Source organism: Natator depressus, chromosome 16 (assembly GCF_965152275.1).
Source record: "Natator depressus isolate rNatDep1 chromosome 16, rNatDep2.hap1, whole genome shotgun sequence".
NCBI lineage: Eukaryota > Metazoa > Chordata > Testudines > Cheloniidae > Natator > Natator depressus.
In genome coordinates this window covers 5,099,932-5,122,499 of record NC_134249.1, presented here as the reverse complement: position 1 = coordinate 5,122,499, position 22,568 = coordinate 5,099,932, and the positions used below count along the sequence as shown (strand labels likewise).

Genomic DNA, 22,568 nt, shown 5'->3' with positions numbered 1-22,568 from the left:
CAGGAAGGACCCCTCGAGCGCCTCTCCGTCACGCGCCGCCTGCGGCAGTTGAAGCGGCACCTGCCAGTGGAATGAGAGGACGTGACGGAGGGCGGGGTCTTTGCAGCCCAGTGGGAGTGGGCTGACAATGGAGATGGGTTTCCCCAGGGTAGAGAGGGCAGGTAACAGGGCGGCATTGGGAAGAAAGGGAGGGATGGAGGTCAGGACCAGACGGATGCCCAGGTCCTCTAGCGGCTCCAGGGGGATGAACATGCCCCCACCGCCAGGCCCTTCTCCACCGCCTCCTGGGCGGAGGCCTCCGATGCTAAGACGACGATGACCTTTCCGTACATTTTGGAGGCCGCCAAAATAGCCGTGGGCCCCACCACCCTCACCAACGCCCGCACGTAGGTCTCCATGTGGGGCGAGGCGGGCACCAGGAGGCAACGGATGACGTGCTTCCTGGTCAAGGTCGGGAAGGGGCCCCAGCCGCTATAGCTGGTAGTGGAGGTAGTGGGCGGGAGAGATGACGTAGCGGTAGGCAGGGGGGCTGCCGCCACTTGGGCGTACACCCTGGGGGCCGAGGGAGGGACACCCGCAAAGCTGGTGGAGGGAGCAGCGGGGAGGGATGCCGTGGCCGGTGGTGGGGCCGCGGCAGTGGGGGCAGCCCCTGCCATGGAGGGCTTGGTCTTTTTTGTGGGGCCCTTACCCCTTCTTTTTTCCTTGGTCCTTCCCGCCGGCTGGGGGCGCTTCCCCAGGGTTGGAGGGGGCGAGGGACGTGGCAGCAGCAGAGGTCACCCCGGTGTCCACCTCTGCCGGTGCCCCAGCGGGGGCAGTAGCAGGTGGTTTGGCTGCACAAGCGCAGGTAGAGGCTCGGAGGGGCAACGGGGGGGGCAGGTGAGGGAGGGGCAGTGGGGTTTTCTGGAGGGGCCCCACCCGTCTCATCCCCTGCCATTGTGAGCAGGGAGGGAAGATGAGACACCAGAAAGAGAAGGGGGAAAAGGGGAAGCAAGTCAATCCACTCCTCCCCGCTAGGCTGCAGGCAGGGGAGGAGGGCGCCAAAGGGGGTGGGTTGGACGAGGGGGGCAATCAGCGGTTGGGGCAATAACTAACACTGGGTGGGATTCCGGCTCCTCTAGCTGCACTAGGGGAGGGAGGGATACAATAGCATTGGGGGTGCAATTTAAAGAGGGTTTAAACTAAAACGGGGAGTGGCACAAGTGCATGGGATGGGGCATGGGCGCACGGAGCAAGGGGCTAAGCGGGCTGGAGGTAGGACAGGGAAACCAAGGGGCTAGCTTCAGAGGCTGGGGCGGGGCAAACAAACAAAGGCTGCAGAGGGAAATGGGCGGGGCAGGCAAAAAAACTGAAGCTAGTAAGGGGGGCTGGGACAAAAGGGGGGGCAAAAGCTGCAAAGGGAAAATGGGGCAGGTAGCAAGGGGAAAAGCTGTGAGGTGGGCAGTCCAGGGCATGTCGGGGGTACGTGCGCCCACATGCGCTTCCACAAAGTCAGTGGGGGTGGTGGAGGGGGCAGCGGTGGTGGTAGTGGTGGGAGTTGGGGGACACACAGATGGATCGGGGGGCAGCTCCACACCACACCCCCTGTGTCCCTACAAACACAGTGAAGACCCCCACCACAAGAGCACAGTTCAAAAGTTACTCAGTCTTAAGGCCCCCTCCATCGTGGTCTGCAGAGTCTCTAGGTGTTCCCCCACTGGTAGATGGTCCTCTTCTTCTCCTCCTTGGGGCTTTAGCAGCTCCAGGCAGTAAACTCTACAGCAGCAGCTCCAGGAACTCCAGGTGGTGGTCGAGGCAGGCAGAAAGGACCCCTCTCAGGTGGTGGTGGTGGTGTCCATGGCAGCAATGGCTGCGACTGGGGTCCCCCACTCCCCCGCTCTGGGGAGCGGGCTAGCAGCCCCCCCCCCCCCAGGGGCTGCAGTTGGAGCAGTTGCAGCACCCGAGGGTGGGGGGTCCATCAGCCGGCCAGCAACCAGGTAGCAGAGAAGGGGGGTGGTGTTTGGCTCAGCCAGGGGAGCAGCTGGAGCAGCAACAGCAGTAGCAGGGAGAGCCCAGGGTGTAGCAGCAGCAGTACCAGCAGCAGACCTCTCCTTCCTTCTCCCTCCAGGCCAGAGGACTACAGGAGAGTAAGGCAGAAGTACAGAAGGCAGATATATTAGCCCCAGGTTAAATAGGTCCCTTTTCCCTGGGTAAGGTAATAGGGAAGATTTCAGAACAATCAGGAACCTTCTGGAAACAATTAAGACAGACAGGCTGATTAGAACACCTGCAGCCAATCAAGAAGCTGCTGGAATCAATTAAGGCAGGCTAATCAGGGCACCTGCATTTAAAAAGGAGCTCACTTCAGTTTGTGGTGCACATGTGAGGAGCTGGGAGCAAGAGGCGCTAGGAGCTGAGAGTGAGAACACGGACTGTTGGAGGACTGAGGAGTACAAGCATTATCAGACATCAGGAGGAAGGTCCTATGGTGAGGATAAAGAAGGTGTTGGGAGGAGGTCATGGGGAAGTAGCCCAGGGAGTTGTAGCTGTCGCACAGCTGTTCCAGGAGGCACTCTAGACAGCTGTATCCCACAGGGCCCTGGGCTGGAACCCGGAGTAGAGGGCGGGCCCGGGTTCCCCCCAAACCTCCCAACTCCTGGTCAGATACAGGAGGAGTCGACCTGGATTGTGGGTTCACGAAAATGGCCAAACTGAGGGCTGCTGTGAAGGTCCAAGGCGAGCAAATCTGCCAATACGCTCAAGACCCACCAAGGTAGAGGAGGAACTTTGTCACAATACATGTAAACTATCTTTATAGGTTTTATTTGTTTGGGGTTGCTTTTGGATGCTGGGCAACTCACTTAGATAAAGCTTTATTAAGATTAAGAGGTCTCCTTACAGCTAATGCCAATAGGTGCTAATTTCCAAGTAAGGCTGATTGCTATATTTAAACAGGTTTTGTAAAAAGTTTAATAAAAATATTCACAAGCATGCCCCTTTTGACTGGTATTTTAGCACTAATTTATGTTTTAATATAATACAGTAAATGCTTCTATACAAAGCCATGGGTTTAGAAAAACCTTCAAAGTGACTCAGGGAAATGTGATGCAATTTAATATTCTATGATGTGCGATTCTGCAAAAGGTACCACTATTAAAGAGTTCAGCCAATGAGGCATGATTTGTGGCAAGCTCCTATACAAGGGTTTCTGCATTTTGCAAGTAATAGTCTGTGGCGTGAGAAGCTTCTCTCTTTTCTCTGCCTTTTTTCCTTTCTTGCTTTATTAAAACTTTCTTAGTCATTTTGAAAAGTGGTTGTAAATTAACTGTACCCTGTACAATATAACTAACTCTATGATATTATTCTCTGTCTCTATCACTAATATTATATGACCTTTGTATATTTGTTTAATCATCTTTATTTAGAATTGTACTAATTGCATAAAATTATTTTTTTTAAGAATGAATGATTACATATGTCTTAATACCTCTCCTTTATTCCTCTGTAATTAAAACTATGTACAATTATTTAATTACTTTATTTAGAAATGCATTAACTACATATTTCAGAATAACAGCCGTGTTAGTCTGTATTCGCAAAAAGAAAAGGAGTACTTGTGGCACCTTAGAGACTAACCAATTTATCTGAGCATAAGCTTTCATGAGCTATAGCTCACTTCATCGGATGCATGCTCAAATAAATTGGTTAGTCTCTAAGGTGCCACAAGTACTCCTTTTCTTTTTATTAACTACATAAAAAGCAACTGCATATAAAATATATTTTTCTCTAAAAATGCATGTTAATATTACTTTACTCATAAGAACATAAGAATGGCCATACCAGTTCAGATCAATGGTCCATCTAGCCCAGTATCCGGTCTCTGACAGTGGCTAGTGCCAGATGCTTCAGAAAGAATGAACAGAATAGGGTAATTTCAAGTGATCCGTCCACTGTCATCCAGTCCCAGTTTTTGGAGGATTAGGGACATCTGGAGCATGGGATTCAGTCCCTGACCATCTTGGCTAATAGCCATTGATTGACCTATCCTCCAGGAACTTAACTTGTTCTCTTTTTAACCGTTAGACTTTTGGCCTTCAGAACATCCCATGGCAACCAGTTCCACAGCTTGACTATGTGTTGTGTGAAGAAATACTTCCTTATGTTTGTTTTAAATCTCCTACCTATTAATTTCATTGGGTGACCCCTAATTATTGTGTTATGCAAGGGGATAAATAACACTTCTCAACTCACTTGCTTTCCACCTTTCATGATTTTATAGCCCTCTGTCATATCCCCTCTTAGTCATCTCTTTTCTAAGCTGAACAGTGCCAGTCTTTTTAATCTCTCCTCCTAGGGAAGCTGTTTCACACTCTTAATCATTTTCATTGCCCTTCTCTGTAGACCGGGCTCTGGCTGTAGTCCCCTGTGATCAACCTCAGCAGATCTGCCTTATGCCCAATCCCGGCAATGCTGCTGCCTGCAGGAGCAGCAACAGTGGTATCTAGTGACCAGAGTCCTTGAAGCAAAGTATTATGTACTCAGGGCCAAAGTATTTCAGAGAACACAGATTGTATGCCTGTCCACCTTGCCAGAAGTCTAACCATCTTCCGCATGGGGACCCTATGGGTCTGACTTCCTACAGAGTCCTGCTCAGAGACTCTCCGGGTTAGCTCATCTCCCATGGCAGCCCCAGGCCACTGACACCCCCCTCCTCAGAACGCTTTTAACTACTTAGTGTCCTTTCGATATCCAGGCTCCCAGCCTGGCCTGCATCTTCACTGCAACAGGATCTAGGATCCTCAAAGAGGACTCCTCCCCTTTTGTGTTTCAAGTGGGTGCCTGGATGTTATCTATGGAGCTACCGTGTTGCCTTCCTGCACAATCACCATTAAATTCAAGCTGTCCAGATGTATAATAAACACTCCATTACGCTCAATGTAAGTTATACAGTCTCTCTCAGTAATTACGTTAATTACGTTACACATCTGTATTCTTAGTTTATTACATAGCAGCTCCACGACTGTCATAAATCCTTTCTAGGGAAAGTGGACCACCTCAAGGAGACAGCATTATACAGGATACCAGTGGCAGCCCTGTCACCAGACTATTCCAGACATGGAGGGCCTGTCACCTCCTCCTGGTCCTACACTACTTCCTATATAATAATCCACGTGCCACAAATCCTGAGGAAAGATCTGGGGGAAAAACTATCTAATTTCCTAGTGCTTCTTGACTAGTGCCACAGATAAAGACTGTGGGTCCAATTCTTGGCCCATTCTGGCCCTGTGTGGTTTACCTGGGCTGCAAAAATGGAACAGAAACATCCTTCGACTAGCATGCTGGAGATATGCCCAGTGTGGAGGAGTCCATAGCAGGCACAGAGGTGGCAGAGGTCCCTGGTGGAGGGGATGTGTTGGGGTGGGTAGGGGGGAGTGGCTCAAGCACAATACATTCCTGCTGGTAGGTGGTCCCTAGAGCTCCCCCTAGCTGCTCTGCGCCTGGGGCCAGGCTGGGGAGAGAATCTGTGAACCATATAAACTAGACACGGCAGAGAACCTGGCCCACAGAATACGTAAGGAATTAAGTTTTAGTTTGCAGTTGCTGCATAAACTGGGAATCACCACACAGCCAGTGCAGACCAGCGCCAGCCGCGCAAGGGGCTGCTCCAAACTGGAGGACAGGCAGGAAGTGGCTGACTGTTGACCTCTCTACAGGGCACAAACTCCACTGCAAAGCTTACACCCCTTATGAAGCTAATGGCTCATTCCTCACCTGGTCTCACACAAGGGCCACAGACCCAAGCCTGGCCATCTGCAGCAGACTGCATCTTTGGAGAGCAATCCTTCTGGTTGTGACAAATGAAACCAGCAATGACTTAAAGCAAATAAGACACATCAGCTGCTGCAGCCATAAGAAACTAGCATTTTCAGTTTGCTTTTTCTGATCTGGCGCATCATGGTCATAAATAATGAAAGTAACTAAAAGCTACTGGAAAATACACACACTCCTCCCTTATGAAAGAATGAGAAAAAACCCCAATTATAAAAGGACATTTCTTCCAGCTAGGAATAATTTGTCATGTAATTCTCTGAAGACAGCAACAGCAGCATACATGCACGACACTCCCTTCTGAGTGATTTGTGATTGCATATATATTCGGAGGCGTCTAATGAGGGATTTTTACAGTACACATCCTGCTGAGCATCTCAGGAGGTAGAGAGAGAGATCAGCTGAGACCCAGCCTTCAACTGTCAGTTCCTCTCACGTTCTTCTCAAGAGGAGCTGGGAAGAGAGTGGGTGTGGGTGTGAAGAGGGGGCATGACCCTTAACTCACTACTGATATTTCAGCTTTTCACTGACATTGGATGTGGAGCATCCTGGATTCTTTTCCTCAAATGACTGATGGTGGTGAGAGTACCGAAGAATACATAACTAACACCTATGTGAGGCCTTTAGTGTTCAGTGTAGGAACAGACATACCAGCAAGTCTTCCACAGCAGAGCTTGTGCTGTGCCCAAACACCAAATGTCAGAAAACCATTGCAAGAGCACCGCAGTCAGAAAGGCAAGCATAACCCTACATGGGCAGCGTGTTTCACTGGGCTAAAGGGCTGCAAGGTCAACACCCCGTTCAAACAAGGTCACTAATGAGGTTGTGGTTTATAGAACACAAAGATAGTAGCTTCCTCTATACGATAATGGAACACAAGATTCGAGCAGCAGGTGGAACGGAGGTCACAGCACGCACACATGCCTCCCTAACACTGGCACCACCCATCAGAAATGCCAGGCCTGCCAGCTTGGACAGAGACTGTATGGAAAGGAAGCAAGAGATGCTGTTGATAGAGAGAGGTTGTTACTAGGACACTGTAGATCAGTGGCTCTCAACTTTACCAGACTACTGTACCCCTTTCAGGAGTCTAATCTGTCTTGCGGACCCCCAAGTTTCACCTCACTTAAAACTACTTGCTTATAAAATCAGACGTAAAAATACAAAAGTGTCACAGCGCACTATTACTGAAAAATTACTTACTTTCTCATTTTTACCATGATTATATTTTAGTTAGAAAATAAATCCATTGGAATATCAATATTGTACTTACATTTCAGTGTGTAGTATATAAAGCAGTATAAACAAGTAATTGTCTGTATGAAATTTTAGTTTGTACTGACTTCGCTAGTGCTGTTTATGTTGCCTATTGTAAAATAGGCAAATATCTAGATGAGTTGATGTACCCCCTGGAAGACCTCTGCGTACTCACAGGGGTACGCGTACCCCTGGTTGAGAACCACTGCTGTAGAATGCACCACAGCCCTTGATAAAATTTTCAGTGATTAATTACTCTCCCTGTTAAAAATGTGCACCTTATTTTCAGTCTGAATTTGTCTAATTTCAACTTTCAGAGTGTTCTAAGCAGTCATGGGATAAGGGGGGAGGTCTTCTCATGGATCAGGAACTCGTTAAAAGACAGGAAACAAAGGGTAGGAATAAATGGTCAGTTTTCAGAATGGAGCAAGGTAAATAGCAGGGTCCCCCAGGGATCCTTACTGGGACCAGCGCTCTTCAACATATTCACAAATGATCTGGAAAAAGGGGTAAACAGCGAGATGGCAAAAGGTTCAGATGATACAAAATTATTCCAGTTAGTTAAGTCCAAAGTAGACTGCAGAGAGTTATAAAGGGATCTCACAAAACTGGGTGACTGGGCACCAAAACGGCAGGTGAAATTCATTGTTGATAAATGCAAACTAAAGCACATTGGAAAACATAATCCCAACTATACACACAAAATGATGAGGTCTAAATTAGCTGTTACCACTCAAGAAAGAGATCTTGGAGTCATCATGGATAGTTCTCTCAAAACATCTGCTCAATATGCAGTGGCAGTCAACAAAGATAACAGAACCATTAGGGAAGGGATAGCTAATAAGACAGTAAATATTATAATACCACTATATAAATCCATGGTAGGCCCACCTTGAACTGCGTGTAGTTCTGGTTGCCTCAACTCAAAACAAACAAACAAACTAGAATCGGTACAGAGATGGGCAATAAAAATGATTAGGGGTATGGAAGAGTTTCCATATGAGAAGAGCTTGAAAAGACAACTAATGGGGGATATGATAGAGGTCTATAAAATCATGAATGGTGTAGAGAAAGTGAATAAGGAAATGTTATATACTCCTTCACATAACACAAGAAACAGGGGTCACCCAATGAAATGAATAGGCAGCAGGTTTGAAACTAACAAAATAAAGTACTTCTTCACACAGCTAACCTGTGGAACTCATTGCCAAGAGATGTTGTGAAGGCCGAAACTATAACTGGTTTCAAAAAAGAATTTGATAAGTTCATGGAGGATAGGTCTATCAATGGCTATTAGCTAAGATGGTCATGGATGCAACCCCATGCTCTGGATGTCCCTAACGTCTGACTACAGAAGTTGGGAGTGGACAACAGGGAACGGGTCACTCATTGATTGCCCTGTTCTGTTCATTCCCTCTGAAGCACCCAGCATTAGCCACTGTCAGAAGACAGGTAAATGGCCTATTGGTCCAACCCAGTATGACCATTTTTATGTCCTGTGAGGGTCTGCTAGATTGTCTGAGAGACTGAAGAGCTCATTATCAAATGTTTGTTCCCTATGTAGGTACTCTAGTCCATAAATCTTCCCTTAACCTTTTCGTTGTTAAGCGAAAGAGACTGAGCTCCTTGAGTTATGTTTTCCATTCCTTTTATCATTCTCATGGCTCTTCTCTGAACACTCTCCAATTTATCACCATCCTTCTGTAATTGTGGACACCAGAACAGGACACAGTATTCCAGCAGCTATTGCACCAATGCCAAAGACAGAGGTAAAATAAACCTTCCACTCCTACTTGAGAGTCCCCTGTTTATGCATCCAAGAATTGATCTCATTAGCTCGTTTGGCCACAGTGCTGCAATTTGAGCTCATGTTCAGTTGATTATTCACCATGACGTCCAAAGTCTGATTTTTCAGTCACTGCTTCCCAGAACAGAATTCCCATCCTATAAGTATGGCCTACATTCTTTGTTCCTAGATGTAAACAATTACATTTAGCCATACTGCTTGTGCCCAAGTTTACCTAGCAATTCAGATCACTTAGTGTCAGTGACCTGTCCTATTCATTACTTACCACTCCTCCAATTTTTGTGTCATCTGCAAACTTTATCAGTGATTATTTTATATTTTCTTCCAGGTCATTAATAAAAATGTTAAATAGTGTAGTGCCAAGAACTGATCTCTTAAGGACCCTGTTAGAACCCCAATCCTCTGGAGATTCTCCCATTGTCAGTTTGTGTGTGTTATTTGCAATGTCAGTGCTGGTTTTGTGTATGGTCTTATATACATGTTTGTTACAATGCTGGTGTGCTAGCTCTTTGTAATACAGAAATTTAATAAAGATCCTTATCATTAATATCCTAATTAAAATAACCTAAAATTAACCAGGATGCACATGCAACTCTCCGGGCCTCAGTAGCACTCCCACTCCCTCATTTGGAGGACTGTGCCTTAAAATATGCTCCAAGTGTTAAATACAGCAGCAAAATAGTTTTGACGAGCTAATGATCCACGAGGAGGAAATGCCATAACTGCAATGAAGATATGAGAAGGGAATCTTTGACAAGAGACAATGAAGAAAAAATGAGATGCACATACTCTGGAAACAGGCTTTGCTACAAACATATTCCAGCACAGGCCTGAACAGCGCGTGTTAAAACAAGAGACAGAAAAGTCATCATGCCATGGAGGAGAAATTCAGAAGAGACTGGTGCTGCCACTACCAGATTTCTGATCACTTTATCTGCCCCACAATTATCAATGTCCAGAAGAGCTGCACTGCACTTCTCCTGGCAGGCTCTTAGATGCAAGCTAGCTTGATATGTCCCCAGAAAAGAAAAGCGTATAGGATTTTGGTGCTTTGAAAAAGTGGAGACACAGAACTCACACTAATTTGGTCTCAGTGTAAGATACATATAAATGCATCTTTACTATTTCTGAAATTCTTAAGAGGTCGCACAACTCAAAGCTGGACTTCTCCATAAGTGATAAAAACCCATTACAGCTATGGAAATAATAGTGAGTGGGTGGGTATGGGAAATCAAGAGAGTAAAGAAGACGGAATTTTACCAGGTGACCTAACATTTTATTCTGATACAGCTGCACTGAAAAAGTCTGTTTATAAACTGCAGCTCTTCCCATGACATTTGGTGGAGGTAGGATTATTGTTTAGAATTTTTTAAATGTCTTAACTTCAAAGGTGAACAGAATTTTCCAGCTGTTCTCTACACTTCCACTTGTCCAACACATGTCATTAGAGACAGCTGAGCAAAATAATTCTAAAGTAGTTTAGCTCTTTCATTTCATGTCCACCTACGCACGGAAGATGACCCCAACTGACAATGTTCTCTACAATAGGTCTTCTCTGACCTAACCCGCAAGTGATGTTGAGCGTGACTTAGCAGCTAATATATATGGAAAGATTCAGCCATTTTCAACATTGTTATAGAAGTGAGATGGATACCATGCTCAACCAGCTCTCCATCATGCTTTCTGTAAGAATTTTAAAACAGTTTTGTTTCATCTACACTAGCAGATAAAAGCCATATTCCAACACCAGTTATAGGGATCTGGCCCGATGAGTTAATGATTAATGGCTAAATTAGTAATGGGTTGTTTGTCCAATAGAGAGGTTTTCTTTCCATCTTAAAACCCAGCAACTACAATTTATTGGTATTGCAGTAGCACCTCCAGTCCCATTGTGGTAGGCACTGTGAGATCCACAGTCTGAGTAATGTGGCTGAACCACAACTGTTGAATTCTTGTTGGTGATGAGATATCCCAGCATGCCTGAGACTGACATGAGCAGCAGCACCTATGACCAGTGCTGGAGCAAGGAACCCGCTTATGTAGAACAAGTCACTCTCATTTTCACTCAGCATTCGCAATTTGCAGCATGATTATTTTTCTCACCTTTAGTCGATTATTGGGAGGTGAAAGGCAATGCCTGGTCAGCATTTTGGATGGCAGAAGTGACTGCTGTGTGTTATATTTAAAGGTTAGGTCCCATGCTCTCTAGGTCATCATGTTCAGGGAGCTGCGGTTTCTCTGCCATTCCGTTCGTAGATCCAGTCAATGATGGATATTTACAACACCCTGTGCTTTGATTTAAATCAACCTCAGCAACTTGTAGCCAATTCAGGGTCAGTTTGATTAGCCACAACCCCATCCTGGCACTCTAGAAACAGGCACACGCTGGCAAGACTGTGGCTCAGTGGATGATGGAACTAAAACTCCTCCATCCCCACTACCACAGAGGAGGCAAAGGCATCCCACCAACCAGCTGCTGGGCCACAAGCCACATGCAAGCGCACGGAACGATTTTGGCAAGTGACTTGTGCTCTCAAGGGAAGAAGGAAGAAATGTGAAGTAAATTGGCGTACTGCCCCTCTGAAGGAAAAATGAGCCCACAGCACCCCTCCTTGTTCTTGCCTCCAAAGCAGAACACTTCCAGCTCTTCTGCATTCCCCCAAAACATGGGCTGAAAAGCAGAAGCTTGGCAAGACACCCTTATGTAGGCACAAAGACCAAGATTTAGGGTTCCCTGGATGAAAGATGCTAAATAAATGCAAAGTATTATGATATAGTGCTTTAAGTCAGAAGAATCTAAAAGTGCTTTAGAAATTACACAGCGTACAGAACCATTTCACCCACCACTGAGATGCTGCCAACTCTGGAGCAGAATGCAACAGCTGGTGGAGAGCCCAGAGCAATGTTATGCAACACCATAGGGCAGGAAGTGGATACAATTATACATGGTGTAATATTCACTGGGGCTTTAGATTCCTGAAATACACAACAGCAACATCTCAAAGAAGAGCCAAATATAGTTCGCTCCACCACATTCATGACTGGCTACATATCCTGGTCACATAACGCTGCCTGTTAGAGTCTTCACATCCTAAACTTTAATTAGTGAAAGAAATGCTATAAATTAACTGACTAACTATGTTATATAAACCAATGGCAGTACGAGAATGGGATCATTATATGAAATTAAGAAGCAGAGACTCTAAACTGGACTTCAATTGTTATACCTGCTGAAAAATCTCCTTGGCAATCTAAATATAGTATTTTAATTGTGTGCCTGTCCTCCAGGGAAGCTGCATTGTTTCAGCTATTTTTAAAACAGGTAAAGTATAGAACTTTATCAGGCTGACCGAACTCTAGCAAACAAAAGTTAAAATTCAAAACAGAACAAAAATTGAGAGCCACAGTGAATTCATACGGTATTAACAAAATTAATCCCAAGAACTAGGCTGTTCTTATTAAGGACACCTTGAGGATGGTTCAATGAAGGAAGTCTAACAAAACACTTATTGGCTTATCCGTCATAAGAAATAGGAAAAACTCAGTGTTTGCCAAATGGGAAAGAATGTAACCAGTCAGGAAAAAAATGTAATTCTTGCAAACAACTGAGATTAAAAACTAAATTTAAGTCTATAATAAAATGGTTGCCAGCATCTTTAAATTTTTAAACACAGAAACAATTAAGGATTTACATATACAGAAAAAATGAAAAACTCAGTCTATATTGCTTGACTAAGACACGACTGGGGGGACGACATGATAATTGCCCACAAATATTTGTAGGTACTCAGACACTACAGAGACAAACATGGTACAAATGCTTAAAATGGATTAGATTAGACAGATATTGTACTGATCCAAGAGATGAGACCTGCAGGATGAGTGGGACGAAAATAAGCAACGGCAAATGTGGACAGAATACTAAACAAAACTGCATGATAGCAAGAGCTGTCGGGCTGAGGACTGGTACAAATATCGTGTTGGAAGCCCTTTCACTGGTGACATTTACAGTTAAACTATATAAAGCAGTAGAGAATACACCAATATGGGAACAACCCCCACAATGGTCAGACTTTATAGAGTGGAATTAGATGATCCAAGGAAAAATTATAGACTTGGAATTCTTCTTTCACAATGTTATTACCATTGGGTGTGAGCTTCTTAGTGTTAGACAGGTTCAAATTCCTCTAACACATGGAATTTTTAACCCTCTGAAGCACTGACATTTGGGCAAGATGGTCTGCTGCTTAAAATCACATGCTGATCACACCACTGGAAACTGGATGTCTCCGTGAGTTGTCGTCATTTCTACTGCATATACATTTCTGGCATTATTGTTTTGCTTTAGCCTCAAGGAAAGACTCACTGTTTGGCGTTCCTTTAGCTTCAGTCCCACTATTTCACCTGGGAGACCCAATCTTTTCCTCCCCATCTTAAGTTGGTTGGTGTTTTGGGGCATGGTTTGTGAGACCTTGTAAGACTGCATCAGGTTTCATTATGACAGAAGAACTTCTGTAATTTCTTGCCTAGCTGGTAATACCTTCCTCTGGTTGTGATGTGAAACAAATCTCGAGATTTTTTTTACTCTCCAGGACTGGGCATCCTTTGTGTATAGCTTCTTTCCAGAGGAGAAAATTACTTACCTGCAGTTCTGTTTCATTGAACAACTCACCACACAGAATTCCCAACCTGCCCATCCTCCCCTCAGGCTGTGGGATCCTGTTCCAAGATGGGGGGTTCAGGAGGTTGGCATATACAGTTTGAGAGGCTCCTCGTAACTAAACATCGTCATTTGGGTTTTTATCTCTCTTTATGCATTCTTTCCACCAGGGGATGTCACTGCTTGATGGCAGATCCCTGACAGAGAAGCCAGAACTGCATGGAGAACGAAGAGGGAGTCAGCAGTATAGCCCTGCCCCTCACGATGGCAGCAGAGGTGCTGTGAAATTTTCCCACAGTGATCAGGAGGAAGACCACTGGCGGTGCTTGGACCCCCTTTCTATGACGTATGGACCTTAGCAGGAGGCTCCTAAATCGGAGCAGGGAATGGCTGCCAGGGGGCAGGAGAGGGAGCTGCTGCTGAGGCTGACCAGGAGAGAGCCACAGGAGGAGCTACTGCTTCCTCATCTTCTGCACCCACAGTCATTAAAGCCACATCCTCTCTAAGCTACAGCTCAAGCCACTCAGGAACCCAGCTGCAAACCGGCCACCTATATTACGGCAGGGCTCTCTCTAGGGCTTGCTTGCTTGCTTGGGATCAGGGTTGCAGCATGGTTCTGTTACCAGGATTTGGTCGGAGCTACCCAGGAAAAAACGTAGCATATTACAGCCCAGCTGGGACGCAACCATGTTGCAACTGTATCCCCTCAACATGGCTGCAATTTTAGTGTAGACATGACGTAACAGGAACATGTCCCCTCAGGGAAGCTCCAACTCAGCATAGCTCCACTCCAGTAGCCTTTTGCTCAGCATCACCCTACCAAAAAAGGAAGCATCTGAGACACCCACGAGGGGCCCTTCTAATAAGGCCCCCCCCACATCACTCAAGCAATAGCTGCTTTAGGGACCTTGGTTACAGGACAGTTAAACATTACAATACGAATCCAGCTGTGTCCTCACACCTAGGTTCTAACCCGGGAAGATCCAGGGTTTTAGCTCAGTTAAGGGAAAGCGATTAAGTCACTTCTGCACAACATCTAACTGTGCTGCAACATTGGGTTGTAGTGACAGCCGTATCATAGCTAGGTCCAAGCTTCCATCCAGCTCCATTCCCTCCCTCAAGCAGATCCAGTTCCTAGGTCAGGGCTGATCTACTCACCAGGAGCCTCACATACTTTAAAAGTATAGTTAAGGATGAAAACAACTAACAATTCTGTAAAATAAACAGCCAACAGAGGAATTATCCTTCCTTCCTCAGCCACACACCATGTAATAACAATAATTATACAAAACTGAATCTTGCACGAGGCTGCATGGGACCCTAGTGACACAAGAAAGTACAAGAGCTAAGTGCTTTGTCAGACATAATTGCATTTGTTTTTGTTCTGTGTTGTAAGATCCAAAGCACACCATTTGAATGCTGACATTTATTGTTTGGAAGTAATTAGCTTCACCACAGTATTACTGAGGTCCCCAACACTTAACGAGTGAAAACAGTGTATTTCTGAACAATTCCCACCCTCCTCAAAAGGATTCCTATCATAGGTACATAGGGAACATGCGGATTGTCATACTGGATCAGATCAGTGGTGTATTTAGTCCAGTACCAGATATTTCAGAGGACTGTGCATGAAACGCTGCAGCCGACAGTTGTGGGATAACTCGCCCTTGGGAATTCTTCCTCTTAACCTGAATACAGGCTGGCTTTTGCCCTGAAATAGAATGGTTTACAACCCCTCCAAAACACTTGTTTATTCTTTTAATATTCATTGTTATAGCTCTGGATGTTCTCAATATCTGTATAAATCTCTAATCACTTTTTGAATCCTGCTAAGCTCTTGGCCTCAACAATATCTTGTGGCAATGAGTTCTAACTGCTAACAGGGCTTTAAGTAAAAAAGTATTTCCTTTTATTGATTTTGAATTTGCTACCTTTTAATTTCTTGCATTCTAAGACAGGGAAAATAGAAGTTTCTGATCTATCTTCTCTAGACTATTCGGCAGGTTGTCATCCCCCTTCTCATTTGACTCCTCTCTAAGGCAGTCCTCTTTTTTCAGTCACCCTTCATAACCAAGTTTTTTCCATGCCCTTAAATCATTATTGTCAGTTCTCAAAATTTCACATTAATGAACATGCACTGATATGTGGGGATCACAGGCAAGTGAAGGGGTTAGGAAGGATTTTGGGTTTTCTGTCTAACTTTACTAATTCTCAGTTTAAAACAGCTGCAGAGTGAACTGTAGCTATTTCAAAGGCAGCAAGCGCTAGACACTTCAGATTGAAACAGCAGAGAAGGCAAGACTTTTAAATTGTATAAAATCAATTAAATGCAATGAATAAATGACTATAAAGGAGCACAGCTACAAGAAGGTTGTGAGATCAAGCACACTAAATTCAGAAACTCTAAAAAGATAAGGTTGCTCTGGCAACCCTAATCTGCCTGTATAATTTATGATATACAGTAATAGTGAAGAGCTTAAATTATGGCTTACAACTAACAAGGGACAGTTTCAAATGGTCATAACTTTATAAAAGCAATAACAAATACCTCCAACAAAACAAAGACCTCCTTGAAGACTCTGTCAAAGACAAATTTCAAACTTCAGCCATTTTTGCAGTTTATCTAAAAGCATGCCTAGATTTTTTTTTTAAATTAGTAAAGGTTTTTTTTCACCTTCACATAAATAAAATAAAAAGGCTAAAATGACTGTTCACATTTTCCAAAAAATGTAAAGACTGTGAAAAGAACATGCCTGGGAAGCTTCAACTCTCATTCTTTGTGCACACAAGTTTGTGGGCACTTAAGACAGCTAAGTGTCTCTTTGTGTGCACAAACTGGGTAGTCACCTGTGTAAGCGGTATGGTTTATGGCAACAAGGAATTGCAGGCACAAAACAACACAGGTGTAACTTTTGCACATTCAAAAGGGAAGTGACTACAGAAAAAGTGAAGGACACAATTGTGCCACCATTAAAGGCACCCGCTACACCACGATACACCCAGTAATTCCTATGCTAAAAAAATCTGTATTGAAAACTAAGGAAATTGAACTAGATGTTGGAAGGACTAGAGACATTAGAAAAGGGAAAGAATTACTAGGTCACTGTATCCATCCATTTTCTGGTGGCCATTACAAAGCTGTTCCCTCCAGTGCTTTGTCCAGGCTAGTTTTCAAAGTCTCCGCTACTTCCATTGTATCTGGCTCATCAGGCTTTCCAAACCCTGTATTATTTTGCTTTTTTCTCCCCACCTCTTCAAATATCTTCTGCATGTACAGGATGTGGGGCTTGGAAGGATTCCATTTTTATCAGTAAATGTCAGTAGACTATTTCACTGTACACACACAAACCAATGAAAAAATAGTGCCATTAATAATAATAGAAATTTACAGATAGGCAAAGAAAGAAAAATGGCTGCTTGAGACCTTTTATTAGAGTTTGATTTAAGGATTTTTACTTTGTCTATTTTGACACGTTGTGTTGACAATTTGTGTTTTAATGGTTATAAAGGTTTAACTTTTGGAATCTCACTGTCTACTGTTATTAAATAATTGTCTAAACCCTTCAGCCCATACTTTCGCTGATTGAGAAAATTTAAATCGATGCAAAGTGGGGAAAAACATTTAAAAATAAACATCGATATTATCCGTCAATATTATAAAAAAATAAAATTGAACTCTGCCGAGCCTAACAATATGTAAGCCTCATACTAACGACACTTCAGTAGGGACATTTTGGGGGTATAATAAAAGGTCTGCTTCACATATTATCTGCTGGATGCCCAGGAGTCTTCCTAAGCTGTGCAGGCCACCTAGCATTCCCGAAGACCATCTGGATATGCAATGTGGCATATTCCAGAAGTAAATATTGTCATTATTTATTATTTTTAAGCATCCAGAAGTCCTCAGCAAGTGACAGCAACAAAGTAATAGGCAATTGGGGTGTGTGGGAAGTGAACACAGGGAAAGGCAGATGACACTCTTCGGATAACCAAATGATACTCGTTTAATAATGGCAGCATGAAAGATACGAGAGAGCAGCTGGGAGACAAGAGCTTGGTTGTGCCATGGTAGGATGTGCCCCACCGGATGGATTAAACTTCAGCAGATCGTTTATTAGTAGACAGACAGAACTGCACATCCGAGCAAATGCGGCAGGGGGGGGACGGGGGGACAAAAGCACAATATAAAGCTTTAAAAGAAGGATTGAGCAGTGATGCTGGAGAGTGATTTCAGTTGCCCAGTGTCAAGGAGCTTCAGGTGCCAGGATAAAAGCATCATATCCAGAGGAGATCCGTTAAACTGCAGTGCTTCTGTGCACCCCCTGAAGCCAGATGAGAAAGCCACACTGACAACAGACTCAGACACCTTATCGGGGGGGGGGGGGGGGGGGGAGGGAGGAGAGAATTAATGAACACTGAATTTCTGTGCACTAACTGGTGTGCATTAGGCAGTCCACAATAACTGTGTACACTCTATAAAATGGTTTCTACCCCAATATGGATTGGTGGGTATACACAGCAGGGACTTTGTGATGATTTTGTGCACAGCATTCTAGGTGGGTATCCCATGATGCTTTGCTTCACAGGTGGACTCTGTGAACTCTGGGAGTTCTCTCACTGTGTATTGTGAGACACATAAGGGAAGTTAGCCAGAAGTGAGTGGACGTGTGGGTTTTGGGGTCAAACTCAACAACTTCTGTGATTCCTCTATCGCCTCCTGTGATTCACCTCTTGTGAGTTAGCTCGCGCCATTCCCTACCAGCCAGCACTCTTCTGTCTGCTACCATGGATGAAGCAGTGTTCCAGGCCAAGGTGCTGACAACCGCCAATACACAGACGCTGGTGGAGAGTTCTTTGAGATCTCGCCGTCAGGTGGCAATGGCTTTGGCAGTCAGTCACAGGCTATGGTACTTGAAAGACATTCCAGTACGTGAATCTGTCTTTGCTAACAGTGGCCTATACCTCAGCAATCACTGCAGGGGAAATGGTTTTGTTCCACACACAAGATGACTGCCCATCACAGAAGAAAGAAAGAAAGAAAAGATTTACAATCTCACATCTCAGTTACAACATTACGACAAAGAGCTAATTAATTAGGTTACAGCCATGTATACCGCCCAAGACCTTCAGAAAAAAACTGCTGGATAAAATTTTCAAAAGTGCCTACGGGCCAGATTTTCAAAGTTATTAGACACCTAACTCATGAATTGGAGTTAGCAGCCCAAGTACCTTTAAAAATCAGGCCCTAAGTGACTTTGGAACCTAAATCCCATTTTCAAAAGGGACTAAGTCTCATTAGACTCCTAAGATAGTTGGGCATTTTTAGAAACTTTACCACTTGCTAGAAAAGCCACATTAGTTTCCTTCTTATAATACCAGTCACATACCCCTCTCTCTACTCTGATGTGCCCCAGCCCACCGCACTATCCCCCCATCCCATTCAAATGCACTGCCCACCCACAGGTGTGCCATATCCCCTCTTCTGCACGGCACTTCCCCCTCCGTTATGTGCCATATGGTCCCCTCTGTGCCGATGTATTCCCTGCGTGCCACATCTCTCCTCTTTTCCCCGCCATGGCCATCCACTGCATGAACCATGAAGCCTCCTTTTCCCTCTGCCTCATTATCTTGCATATGACACAGAACTCCCGCTGCATTTTGACCTGTGCTCCTCCACCACCCACTGGTGCCAAGCGGCCCCTTCGCCACACCAACATTCCTCCTCTCTCTCTCTCTCGTTTTCCCCATGGAATGTTTTCTCCTGGTAGATGAGTTCAGCGGTTCTCATACTGTGGGTTGGGACCCCAAAGTAGGTCACAACCTTGTTTTAATGGGGTCGCCACGGCTGGCGTTAGACTTGCTGCAGCCAGATGCAAAGCCGAAGCCCGAGCCCCACCACCTGGGGCTGAAGCAGAAGCCCAAGCCACGCTGCCTGGGGCTGAAGCCAAAGTGGCAGAGCTCAGGTTACAGGCTAAAGCCCTTGGGCTTCGCTTTGGCCTCCCCACCCCGAGTGGTGTGGCTCGGGCTTTGGCTCCCTGTCCAGGACAGTGGAGCTCAGGTGGGCTCGGGCTTTGGTCCCCCCTCCTAGGGTTGTGCAGTAATTTTTGTTATCAGAAGGAGGTCACTGTGCAATGAAGTTTGAGAACCCCTGAGTTTGTCACTTTGCTAGTTCCTGGCTTTGTCCTGATCTCGCTTGCTCCTTTGCGAGCTGGCTGACTGTCAGCATTTCAATAAGGAACAGGCGGGAGGCTGCCTCTTACAGTACATTCAGGACTGGCTAAGCAATTTGATTATTACTGAGCAAAGTTAATTCTATGAAAAAGCCATCTTCCTGCTCCACGCTCACATCATCTCACCCAGAGCTCTTTGGCACGTGCAGCTAGGCTGTGGAATGGGAGGCTGGTTATGGCACGTTTCTGTTTGATCAACAAAGACAGCAAACTTGCCATTCTTCCACACTGCCAAGGCTTTGTGGCTGACCACTCCACCAGTGACACCATATATTTCCAGATTGCCATTCACCCTGCAGGTTCCCACAGCTCTTTAAGAACTACTCTCTGGGTAGATAAGTATCAGTTCACCCAACAGTGAAATGCAGTCAACTCTAGGGTAAATTGCATGCTCATGGGACTGTCTCAGGTCTTGTAAATCTGTTCTAGGTAATTTCTGCCCTGGCCCGTTTCCCAGGACTTTGGCGAAGCCAGAGGCAGCTGCAGCTCTGCTGGGTTGTGCACTCCTACAGCTTAACAGCACAGATTCCAGGGATCATCTCCCCCACTCTCACTCCCTGATGGCTGAATGTCTCAGCTGCAGCTCCTGAGATGAGACAACTGGGAAAGAAGGAATGATGGGTGAAGTCAGATCTGGGGCTTAAGGGCAGGGATGGGATGGACGAGGGAAAATTTCTGAAGCAAGCCTGGGGTCAAGCCCCCAGCAGAGTATGTCACATTCTGGCAACATTCTGATGATTTCCCCTACCTTCTTCTACTACTCATCATAGAAGCAGATTCCTTAAAATTCACCAGAATTTATCCAACCTATCCGGTGGCTGGAGACTGAACAGCTCCCCTTCTGCATGTTTGAAAAACTGTCCCTTGAGAAAAATGTCAAGGGCTGGCAACTATGGGGGGAACCAATTGCTATTGTGATAGGGCGTCTGCCCCACACTGGCATGTAAGGGGTTAATAGAGCCATAGGAAGGCTGCATAGGAAGCAGCCAATAGGAGAGAGGCTGCGAGGAGCAGCCAATCAGGGCCCAGCAGGCCCATATAAGAAGAGCCACAGGGTCAGTCGCTGCCTGGAGCTCAAGGAGGGAGATCTGGGTTCCGAGCAGATGGATGGAAGCTAGCACCCTGGACAGAGCAGTGTGGCAGGGACCGGGGGAGGTAGAGGGAGCTCCTGGGTGGCTGATAGGACTGACCTGCTGAAGCCCTGAGATAAGCGTGAAGAAAGGGGGAAGTGGTTCAGGGGAATGTATTGAGAAGTAGGAGGGGACACAGCGTGTGGCTGCCACCTACAGAGTCCCTGGGTCGGGACCCGGAGTAGTGGGTGGGCCTGGGTCCCTCTCCCTACTCACTACTAGAGAAGTGGCTGGACACTTGGACTGCAGTACTCATCCATGGAAGGGGGAAACACAGATGGTGACACACCCGGAGGGCTGTGTCATGAAGCAGATGCTGTGGTCCCTGGAGTGATGCAGATCAAAGAGATGTGATGGCGGGCGAAGCACTGTCGGGACGGGGCGTACCAACCTGCAGAGCTAATCCCCAAGATGGCCAGCATAGTGAGTCGAACCCCGTCACACTATTCAATTCCAAGACTTATCGTTCTCACTTTATAGAAATGTTCATCAATAAAAATTAAAAATCCTGATACAGACACACCATGGGGCAAATTACCCCGTGATCCTAGCCACGCAGTGCATCACTGGTCCTAATGGGGCCTCAGAAACACTAGTGAACACGAGATTCACCAAAAGCACAAACTAGACAGCAGATGGGACAGCAGAAGATTCCTTTAGTCTGTCCCTCGCCCCAATCATGTCCCCTATTTATTCTGTATAGCCTCTCTTCACCCTCACCAACACACACACAGACAAACACCCTGCTCCTTCCGCTTCTTAGGGGGTTTCTCTGCTTGGAATGGGGCTGAGTCAGGAACTCCCAGTTTTCACATAGACACTTTTTAGGTTAGAAAAGAAAGTGATACATTTTCCTGTTCTCACTGCTCCCACTCCTGGCTCTCGGTTGAGAGGCAGAATTTAGTCCTGAGCCATAGAGGGCAGTACTGGCTCTAGGCACAAACCCACAGTGCCACAATTCCAGCTCTGCTTGGAGCAGCAGGGATCACCAACACAAAAGCCTTGCCCTGGGGGTGCCTAACACTGCTTCTGTCTGCACAGGAGAAAGCACTCAGCCCCCACCCACCTGAGCAGAGGATTGTGTGCGCGCCAGGAGCTGCAGAGGCTGGGCTTCCTCTTGTCCTGGCCACTCAGATGCTGCAGTGGCTGTCATCTCCTTGTCCCCTGGCCACCTGGAATGCACTGGAGTAGCAGCAGTGTGGCTTGCAGCACAGAGTCATGGCAGTGGGAGCCCTCCCCTGCCCAGAACAAGAGAGAGCCTAGTCTCCTCTCACAGCAGATATGGGGCCATCAACTTACTATCTCTGCAGGAGACTACCTGCAGACTCAGAAAGACGTCCCTGCACTGGTTACACTCAGGGCAAGCTTTTCTTTACAGCCACGAAGACTAGAAACTTTGTGTGACTCTAGGAGCCAGGGCCCTAGAAACAGGCCTACAGTTCCTATGCTTTAATCAGGCTCCTGCCCTATGCCTTGCTCTGTGGCTGTCAACTCTGGCTCCTACCTAAGAGATGGCGCCTACCCCACAGACTGGCACTCCACAAAGACAGAATTGCCAAGGCTATTCACATCACAGCCAGAGATGAGAGAAATACAGCCACATACCTGCTTGAAGAGCTTCTCTTCCCAGTACTGCTGCTCTCATCAGCCTAGAGAACAAGAGACAAAGAAGAGCTGGT

The 22,568-nt window shown here is 45.8% G+C and overlaps 1 protein-coding gene across 15 annotated transcripts in view; it reads right to left on the bottom strand.

Moving 5' to 3' along the window:
* The window catches only part of ZNF618 (zinc finger protein 618), a 313,429-nt gene that overhangs the window by 139,472 nt on the left and 151,389 nt on the right, over nt 1–22,568 (bottom strand). For all 15 annotated transcript variants that reach the window (XM_074974151.1, XM_074974154.1, XM_074974156.1 and 12 more), the window contains exon 2: nt 22,495–22,538. In XM_074974151.1, the coding sequence (XP_074830252.1) occupies nt 22,495–22,538 (44 nt within the window). The remainder of the gene's footprint in view (nt 1–22,494; nt 22,539–22,568) is intronic.